At 32.3% G+C, this 10,256-nt stretch overlaps 2 protein-coding genes across 2 annotated transcripts; both read right to left on the bottom strand.

The window, feature by feature from the left end:
• Positions 1–846: 846 nt before the first annotated feature.
• LOC146928788 (protein ORANGE, chloroplastic-like) lies at positions 847–5,573 on the bottom strand. Its single transcript, XM_085700998.1, has 8 exons — positions 5,234–5,573; positions 5,036–5,150; positions 3,617–3,733; positions 3,430–3,516; positions 2,649–2,725; positions 2,286–2,413; positions 1,892–2,028; positions 847–1,195 (listed from the first exon to the last, which is right to left on the bottom strand). The coding sequence occupies exons 1-8, from the start codon at positions 5,434–5,436 to the stop codon at positions 1,118–1,120; spliced, it is 942 nt and encodes a 313-aa protein (XP_085557124.1). The 5' UTR covers positions 5,437–5,573; the 3' UTR covers positions 847–1,117.
• Positions 5,574–9,432: 3,859 nt separating this feature from the next.
• LOC146928787 (uncharacterized) lies at positions 9,433–9,952 on the bottom strand. The gene has a single exon (XM_085708190.1). It carries the CDS (start codon positions 9,950–9,952, stop codon positions 9,644–9,646), a length of 309 nt encoding a protein of 102 aa, XP_085564316.1. The 3' UTR covers positions 9,433–9,643.
• Positions 9,953–10,256: the final 304 nt, after the last annotated feature.

Below are 10,256 nucleotides of genomic sequence, written 5' to 3'. Positions count from 1 at the left end.
TCTTGGAAATATGGAATAATAAAATATTATTTAACTTTTATAATCATTAAATTCCTATTTTGTTTGAGTTGTTAGAGCATACTTTACATACAAGTAAATTAAGTAATCAAACAGCTGCTCACGAATACGTTGATTTGATCGGTAAATATAACAAACTATTCTTATATTTTTTGTCTTCAAATCGAACTTTAAATTACCATGACTCATTTCTCCTCTGAAGAGTAAAATAATCTTCACAATGCAAAAAGGTTCATAAAATAATTTCTAGAAAAAATTAATTTATGAAAATAATATTTTCATATTCGGTAAAAGTTTAAGATTTTCACAATACTTCAATCCAAGAGAGCTGGTCAAGAATGTAATGATATGAAATTTTTAAGGTTCTAGGTTTAAATCAATCATACAGATGAAAGGAGTATGAAATGCTTCTCCTAAGAGATATTTGATTAATACCAAAGAAAGAGAAAGAGACACATCCAAAAATCAATTTTAAAGGGGGTCACAATATGGGGTGCTTAAGACCTACCTTAACTAGCATGTGATATTCACTGTGGGTTCAGTTATCTTTTAAGAAAGAGTCTCCTACGTGGTTGAATGTTGAAACTTACGAAGTTACTCTTCGAATTAGACGTGTCACGATGTTGGATATGTATCGTGTCTAGACACCAACATAGATGATTACATTGAACTATGACATTTTTCTCAAATTATTATCGACGTATGTGTCTGTGTCTGGTGTCTCGTGTCTGTATCTAAGTATGTGTTCCATACATTTAAACCTGTTTTGTAAAATAGTAATCAGGTCCCTAATTTCTTGTGTCCATTCTCAAAAAGTAATCATGAAAATTTCTTGTTACAACCACATTAAATTCTCAAAAATAAAGGAAACCATTCTGTTCCGGGTGGTATCAAGATGGAACTGAGTCGAGGTATCTTATCCATCTCTCTGGGAATATGGATATTTCCAGATCTTTCGATCTTTATCTCCTTTCTTTTGCATATTACTATGTTTATACATATTTACAAAAATTCCATTATTCCACAACAGAAACATATACCACACCCATCATACAATTTCAAATTGCCTACTTACAATATCTATAAGAATATTAAACATCTAATCAAAAGGATCAATTCGCGGATCATGTTCGCTTGCCATAGCCATTCCGGTGCAAAGACATGTTGGACACATGACCTGCAATCAGAATTCAGTATCACATTTGCAACATTATTCTCAAGCATAACAACAATTATTGCTACAAACCCAGAAGGTATGCGAAGATATAGACGATTAATCTAGGTAGCCAAGCTAATTAGTCTATGTCTAGATAACATGGAAAAGTTTCAGAGTTACAATTATCATCATCAAGGGAACAATGTTGACGTGGCCAAACTGTACCCGAGTGTTAGTAAGGCAGAGGTCTAACGACAAAAAGGTTATAAAAAACTATGAAAAAAATGGCCACTTTTTTAAATTTAATTTTTCATTGTATCTTCACTTCAGAATTATGGTGCAATTCTGATCCCATTAAATTGTAAACCATAATTCTTTTATTCATTTCTACTAGCTAAAATGGCATCGAACTTCCAAAATAAGGCCAACATGGCACCAAAATTTCATAAAAGGGCAATTTTTCACGGTTTTGGACTGAAGATCACTAAAGGTTCAATGTTATTTTCGTTTTGAAAGATAAAGGATATTTTTTATCTAAAAAAATTAAATGACTTGTTTGAACTTTAAATTAAGTTAAAGGACTTCTGGTGCAATTTTGCTATGTTAATGTCATTAAAATGTGACATCAAGTATTACTTATCTATATTATGGCGGTGTTTAAGTATATAATTAGCACAAAACTAGAAAGAAATACAAAAATACTTCTAAATGTCCAACCTTGCCAGATCCGGAGCAATTTGAACATCTCTCGGTTTTTGGTGGTGATAAAGGCTGATCTCCACCATTGAAGGAGGATACCGGTTCAATCAGGACAAGTGCTCCCGTGTTTGAACATCGAGCACATGCAAGATATCCTGACAAGCCAAAAGTATAATAGAAATGTCAACTTTCTTGTAGTTTAAATTCAACAGATGAAGTTTTAAAATCTTAAAGTATTTCACAATATTTCAAAAGACAGTTTTTGCATTGCCATCTTCCCCTCAACAGTTGAAAGCAGTAACAATTTGCATTAAGAAAGGAAAAGAAAAAAGAAGCCATAATGCTTCAGTTCCACCATTCAGAAATTTGATTCCTAAAATGCAGATCTCCGAAGTGGTTTTTGAAGTCTTACCAGTACCAAGACAGTATTTGCATCTTTTCTGTTCCTGTTGTTTCACATTGTTTATCTCAACAACCATTAATGCAGAGATTACACCAACAGCTCCACCAGAGAATGATGCCACAATAGGATCAACCTGACTACAATTTCCAACATAATTTCGTTATTATTGGAAAGTCAGAACAATAAATAGAATGCACTGATACTCATTCCAACAGTGATAATCTGACGCCAATAGAATATGCCCCTAGAGAATAATTTTCAGCTTTAATTATCGATAGAACTTCAAATTGAGACTACATGACTATTGTTTTACATTGCTTCCTCTGCGAAGAATAAGTAAACAGGAGACAATAATCAGGAAATGGATGCTACCTCAACTGCATAGGCAGATGCATATTTTGAATAAAATCTGCATAAGATGTGCCACCTATTCCAAGCTTAAGCTCCAGCTGAGAAATTAGACAAGTATGAGACGAGTTCGAATGATTGAAAATGCCACAAAAGATGGATATAAAAAGTAAATGTGTACAATGTAGTGCTTTTTGAGGTAGCATGATCAAAAGGAACATATAATTAAAAACAAAAATTACAATATCCATTAATTTGCTGTACATCCTAAGCCTTATCAATAAAAATATTATCATTGCCAAGAATATAGTTAAGGAGAGTGCTTTTAGGTTAAGCAAATATTACTGGCAACGCACCCAAAAGTAAAAGGATTGGCCAGCAACAGCAATAGCATAGGGCCTGCTCAAACATTGAACAATTCTGATTTTTGCGTAATTAGTGAATTATTGTAATTTTTGTCTCGTGGTCCCTCTCTCTCTTCTCTAGTGTTGTCAATCATGAATAGTGGTTTGTTCAAGTTCTCCTACTCATCAGTGCTATAGCACCGATATAGCCTCTATTTGACACCGATTTGTTCGAATTCCGCTACAATATAGATTATTACGACGGGCCGCTATTTGACAACACTGATCTCTCTTTGAAAAGTCAATTGTTATTTCATCAATGACTGACATTCTTCTTTTTATTTCTTACTGATGATAGCCATTAATGAAGTAGAATATGAAATGGTGCATTTTTTGCACCAGTACAAAAGAGTCGGATTCACATCGAGGATAACGTTTCATAAAGTAAAAGTAAATCTTACACTCGGAGCAAGGAGACCACCAAAAAGTATTATCCCACTAATAAGAGAAAAACAGGTTGCATAATACTGCCGGAGGTTTGCTGAAGTCTGCAAATAACACATGTAGTTGATTACCATTTGCCAAGCACTTCAAATTGAAAGCAAATTCTTTATACTCATAATTCAGAATCAGTTACATGAAACTTACCAAAGGAGGCAAGAATGGAATGAATGATGGGAAATTAGGAAGTTCATTCTCTTGCTCTTCTTTAAAAATTCCAAGTTCAGCATTTTTAATTCTTTGCTGTATTCTAAGCCTTCGAACCTACAAAATAACAAGAGTATACTGTTGATAAGAAAAAGCCATCCCATAGAGTAAAATGTATAAATGGTAATTTGAATTTTCAACAGGTTCTTTATATTAAACATGGAAAGTCAATGAAGAAAAAAAAATGAATCAAGAAAATCTTGATAATTGACAAAATCATAACCAAAAAATCCATCTCAATTTTATGTATACATGAGCAGAGCAACCATAAGTAATAAAATCAAACTGTAGAACACTTTCTCGCGGAATTGTTCACTCTAAGATTTTCATTTCTTAATATGACTCCTACAAGCAACAGTGATCTTAACTGAAACTGTCTATTGTAATAGATAAAAGTCTAAACCCATAAACCACCAGTGTGATTATATACACAATTATACGGAAAGAAGTCAATAGTTGTTCCGGACTGAGCCAAGGCCCATTTGGATTGGAATCTCATGCGAAAATATCATATCACACGCATAATATCCCTCCGAGAATCATCATCATATCATCGTGGTTAGACGACAATCCACTTATCAAGGCAAGAATTGAGCGTCTTCTCACGTACTCAATGGATCTTCCCTCCAATTCTTCTAAAGATCTCTACTATATAAGGACCTCCCTCACTCCCTCAGGAGCAAGGTACACATCATTCTTAGTTTCTTACTACCTCACTCACCTAAATCTTCTACCGACTTGAGCATCAGAATGCTAGCAGGTACACCATCCCCGCCAGAGATCAATCGTCAACCTCCTCCACTACGTTCCGTCATCACCAACCATCAATTAAGTTCCACTTTAGATCATTGGCATCTTATGTGGGAAACTTTACTCGATCAAAGGAGTTTCCACTTCTCTTGCCACTGATCATCCCTTCATCTTGAATATTTTTTTACATGCAATTTCCAACCATCATCCATTCAATATTAAATTCATTTTTCTATGACGCTATATATCTAACCTTCATCTTCCTACATACAAGCTATGAAAAACCAGATCTCATGTGAAACATCATTATTGTTCTTTCATCGGATCCAACTTGATTAATTAACATTTTGCAATCACTAACATATTTTGGTATACTTTTTTCGTGTTAACTCTCTAGTTCATAGGGGAAGTGTCCCTAGTAATCCGGAGTTTTTCCCGAAAGGTAAGTAAAGTCTGTTCAAAAATTGTTCCATCCAAGAATCGAACTCGTGTTATCATTTTGGTCAATTGTTAATGTATAAAATTCAGAACTAAAATGACTATTTACTAATTTTTTTAGCATTAGCATAACAACATGTAGTTGTACGAAGAAGCATCAAGTATCATCACCTCTTCCATATGTAAAAAAATCTTATTCCTTCGACTCCGAATATTATCCTGAATTTCTTGAAGTTCCATCTTAGCAAAATCTTGAACAGTTTCAGGTCCTTCTATAATACAGAACCTGCGTTCAAAACGATAAAAAAAACTCATTTTTAAAACAGGAGGTGTATTTCATATAAAAAGGAGGTGTAGAAAGAAGAATACCCAGTAGCAGAGTTTTTATCAGTGGTATCAGAAGAATCAATAGAAGATGCAAAAGAAGAAGAGTCTGATTCAAATTCAAGTGCCATGACACGCCACCTCTTATTGAAACTGTTTTTCTTATTATTTAGATGAATGAATCTTTTGGTGTTGTTTAGTTGAAGACATGTTGTGGACCCACCAACTACACCCAAACACAACATCATCTTCTTTTTTCGACTCTCAACTTTAAGATTGAAAAAAGGTTGAAATTGGATCGAAAATTTAGGTAGTTGTTGTTGATGGCAAGTTTGAGAATGGAGGATGTGAAAATGGACTGCACAAATTGGTGGGGTATTGTTTTAATCAAATGAAATGAAATAAAATAGATATACAGTATTGTTTTTGGAAAGGGTATTTTTAGTGGAGTTGAGACGGTTGCCTCACTTTTGATTCCATTGATAAATGACAAGGTTTCACTAAAAAACAACAAATGAAGTGGATTAAATGATATATTGTGGTTGGATTTGTGGATGGCTCACACATTTTTGTCCTTTTTTTTCAATAATAAAAGTTTGATGGACACATAGCTTTGAGAAGGGTTGGGGTTTGAACCCGAACATCCCACTTCTTATATTTAAAATGTGTGAACTTTAGCCACTAAATTACTTTAAAAAAAAATTGTTCGAAACTTTTAGAATACAGTTAAAACTCTATAAATTAATAATGTCAGGACCGGAAAAATTTATTAATTTAGAGAGTTATTAATTTATCGATAAATTAATAATTATTAATTTAAAGAGTTTTTAAGTAATTATACTGTACATACCAAACCAAAAGGCAAATTAGTCTATGCCTCTTAGAATTACGTTGCAGCGAACCTTATGACTCAACGTAAATTAGTAACTACTGTGTTCATATGCATTGGAAATCAATAATGACTTTTGAAGTACAGTAAATGTAAACAAGAGGAACAAATGTGTTCAATGTATTCTTAATATATTTTTTTCAGTTTCTATGAATTATTAATTTATGATTTTCTTGGGACCGAAAATTATAAAGGGATCTCCCGAAAAATTATTATCTTATTATTTTATCGAGTTTTTCAATTTTTTACATTGGCCCAAGTCGGGACCGGACAAATTTATTATTTTAAAGAGTTTATTAATTTACCGAGTATTAAATTAAAAAGTTTCTACTGTATTACCCATTTGTGTTTTTTTTTTCTTTCAAAACTCACTTGTGTTTTGAGGATACATGATAGAAAACTGAAAGTGAAAGTTGCATTGAAAAAAAAACATATTTGAAATTTTAAAAAGTTGAACAAATGGTTTTTAAGATGATTATTCTTTTTTTTTTTGTCAGGTAGCCTAGGGGCTAGAATTCACCTTTTTTTAAGACGATTATTCTATTTGAGTTTTTTTTAGCATATATACCTAATGCACATGTTAACAATTTATTTGTGAATTAAATTTTCTATACACTTATATATTTTTAGAAGTAATAATATTTGTACAGCCATTTTTGGAAAAATTTAAAAGAACCTTTTTTTATTGAACAAAAATAATAGCGGAAAAGAGAAAGAGAATGAATACAATGAGAGTATGAGAGGTTGTTTCAAAAGTTATCTTAAAATAATTGTATAAATATCATTTTTCGTTTCTTGTTGGTACAGAGCATTGCATGGACTTAGTACTTTATAAATTATGTTTATTTTGTTAGAAAGTGTGTTTCAGAAAGTATTTTTTTTTATTGAGAAATATATTCATTTCAAATGGATAGATTACATAAAAAAAAACGACACAAATTCAATGTCGCTAAAATTATAAAAGATGAATATATGAACAAATTAGCAATATTTGTGTTAATAACATAAAACCACAAAATATCTATAAAGTGATTGAAATATTCACGCTTCTTGATTTGAAATGGCAATGCTAAAACTAGTTATTGAATTTGTAATCGATCAAAGTTCAACCGAGTCAAACGATCACCACAATAAAGAAAAGTCATATTTATGTTAAAATCACTTATTTAAATGTATAAAAAACGAAGAAAAAAAACAATAGGGATAAGTGATTATACCTAAAAAAAATGGTCAGAATCATCCCTCTATGGTGGATGGAAAAGAATGAAGGGAGAGAGAGAAGCAGTGATACATTATTGCAGTTTGTGATCTCCTTAATACCACTTTCGGTCCTTTTAGCTTGACAGAATTTCTAAGTTAGTCCTTTAAGTTTCGAAAGTTTCAATTATGTCCTTTTAGTTTGACAGAATTCTCAAGTTAGTCCTTTAAGTTTCAAATAGGTCCTTTTAGTTGATAAACTATTTCACCGTTACCCCTATTGTCAGTCTTCGTTTAACTAATGCTGATGTAGCCGTTAAGTTGTTGACTTGGATCAAAATGTTGTCTTTTAAAAGCTCCAGGGTGTCAAACGCTACGATTAATGGTCACAAATGATCATTTATAGTGCTAGAAAGGCAACTATTTACAACAACAAATGCCTTTCTAACACTATTAAACGACATTTATAGTGCTAGAATGATCATTTGTGACCATTAAACGTAACATTTTGACACCTTGAAGCTTTTAAAAGGTAGCGTTTTGATCCAAGTCAACAACTTAAAGGCTACATCAACATCAGTTAATTATTAACTGACAGCATGAGTAACGGTGAAATAGTTTATCAACTAAAATGACCTATTTGAAACTTTTGAAACTTAAAGGGCTTACTTGAGAATTCTGTCAAACTAAAAGGATATTTTTTAAACTTTTGAAACTTAAAGGATTAACTTAGGAATTTTATCAAATTAAAAGGACCAAACGTGGTATTTGGCCATAAAAATATAAAAATAAGAGTATAATATTATCTTTTAAATCTTTTAAAAAATGGATGGTAAACAATATTGAATGCATTGACTCCTTTTTTTGGAATATATACTTCTCTTTCCATTATTATCACAAAGTTTGTCATTTCATATATTTTATTAATAAGTTTAACTTCTCTTTAGAATGATTTGTGATACCTTCCGTAGGGATAACAAAGTGGGGTGGTCCTATTAACCTGCATTTTAAAATGATTATTTCGACGGAAAATGTGGTTACCAAAACCACAAAATGTTCTAAGTACAAGGAGAGTAAAGACTTCGACACATGCAACACTGGCCAAGGTTGTCGAACAGATATAGTTTAGGACCGTTGGTCTGTTAGTTATTTTTCTTATGTATATATACTAGTTTTTCATAGAAAAAAGGGGTCATAAATCATTTTTACAAGTTCTCAGACTCGAATTATCCAAGCGGAGAGAGAGAGAGAGAGAGAGAGAGAGAGAGAGAGAGAGAGAGAGAGAGAGAGAGAGAGAGAGAGAGAGAGAGAGAGAGAGAGAGAGAGAGAGAGATAGAGAGAGAGAGAGAGAGTAACATAGAATGTATGTGATGTGATTTGATGAACCATTTTATTAATGCAATTTTATTTCCTTTAAATTTTCTTCCTTTTTTCCTTAAAAGTTTAAGTTTACTTTCAAAATCATCAACACTTGTTTGATTTTGTCGAATCAAACTTCTATCTCCATCTTCTTTATATTCAAATTTAAACAACATGGTGAATATTCATACATTTTTTGGAAAAAGCTTTGCACAACATGTTCTAGGGTTTCTAGCTTGATCATGCAAGTAAATTTAAAAAACTAGTCTTCTTGTTTACTAAAAACACCACCAAACAAATTGACACGTCTAGTGAGACCCTGTTTGTGCAAATTTTGGAAGAAAATTTCATTACCTCAAAAAATTTCTAAGAGTTCTTGTGAAGAAATTACTTCTGGAAAAAATTTCAAAACGTTTTGGTAGACTTTTCTAGAAAAATTGTAGGCAAATCCTTTCCATAAATGGCTCATCCAAATACTAGTAGTACTTCTGCATTAAATACACAAAGTATTGCTCAATCCACGCAAGAACAATCCACTCAGGCCCCCACCTCGACAGTGAGTGCCAATGTGTCAACTTCTATGGGAGTAACTGTTTCCATGCCAGCTTCGACGGTTATGGGGGTAATGCAACAACTGCATTTTCTCCATATAACACGCACTTGGCCTCAGGATCTGCACTTAGTCTCCTAGATCGAAATGGAAAAACATCCATAACCGCTGGTTCTCTTAATGCAATGAAAAACAAAAAAAGAATTATGAGAAGTTGGAAGAACTTTGTACAACTTTTCTAAAGGGGAATTGAACTTTGTACTTTTAGATTTTAAGGCTAAACTCTTATGAGCAAGCTAACACCTGTGTAATATTTTATTCTACATTATTTCTACTATTGCATCATAAACATTAATGTGAAGAGGGAAAAAAATTACACATAAATAAATGAAGGAATAAATCGGAAACTAGCATGCTAAATGCTAACTATATGTGAATAAAGAGGGTGAAGAACATGTTATTAATGTCCTTGGCCAGGTGATGGACCAGAGTTCTTAATTCCACCAAGAGTTTCATTGATGGTAAATTTGTGTCCCTCACCTCCAGAACTAGGACCTGAATCCTTAATCCCTCCTAGAGTCTCAGTTGGCATGCCTTGCTTGATTGCTCCAATAGAATGTGTTAACCAATCAAAGAATTTCACAATTTCCTCTCTAGTAGCTGTCTTTTTTGTGTCAATAATACTCAATGGACGAGCTTTTAAAACCGTATAGTTCATTAACATGAAGAGAATTAAGAATGCCTCAATTTTGAGGATAGTGCTTTTCATCTTTTATAAAGTTTATAAAATTTGAAAAGGGTAATTTGAAACACAAATAGAAAAGGAAGGAAGGAAGAAGATTGTTTATTTTGATATTTGTGAAGTATGTAGAGGTTAAGAGTCCTTTTTATAGCATGGAAATAGACTTGAATTGAAGTATATGATATTTTTATATATTCAAAATTCAAAACAAACGTGGGTTATGTGATTTTCTAACGGAGGAAACAATTAGGGAGGTTCTAATTTTTAAAAGCCAATTTTGATTGTAGTTTTGGATAGAAGTGTATTACAAGAGTATAGTTTTTGAGAATTA

Source organism: Medicago sativa, chromosome 4 (genome assembly GCF_051527215.1).
Source record: "Medicago sativa cultivar Bolivia chromosome 4, Bolivia_mono, whole genome shotgun sequence".
NCBI classification, from domain to species: domain Eukaryota; kingdom Viridiplantae; phylum Streptophyta; class Magnoliopsida; order Fabales; family Fabaceae; genus Medicago; species Medicago sativa.
Note: the sequence above shows the minus strand (reverse complement) of the source record. Positions and strands in the feature narration are given on the sequence as shown.

Coding starts and splice junctions, on each gene's coding strand:
- LOC146928788 (XM_085700998.1), bottom strand. CDS start 5,436: ATGATGTTGTGTTTGGGTGTAGTTGGTGGGTCCACAACATGTCTTCAA. Junction 5,151..5,233: donor GATAAAAACTCTGCTACTGG/GTATTCTTCTTT, acceptor TTTTGAACGCAG/GTTCTGTATTATAGAAGGAC. Junction 2,029..2,285: donor CAAATACTGTCTTGGTACTG/GTAAGACTTCAA, acceptor TTGGCTTGTCAG/GATATCTTGCATGTGCTCGA.
- LOC146928787 (XM_085708190.1), bottom strand. CDS start 9,952: ATGAAAAGCACTATCCTCAAAATTGAGGCATTCTTAATTCTCTTCATG.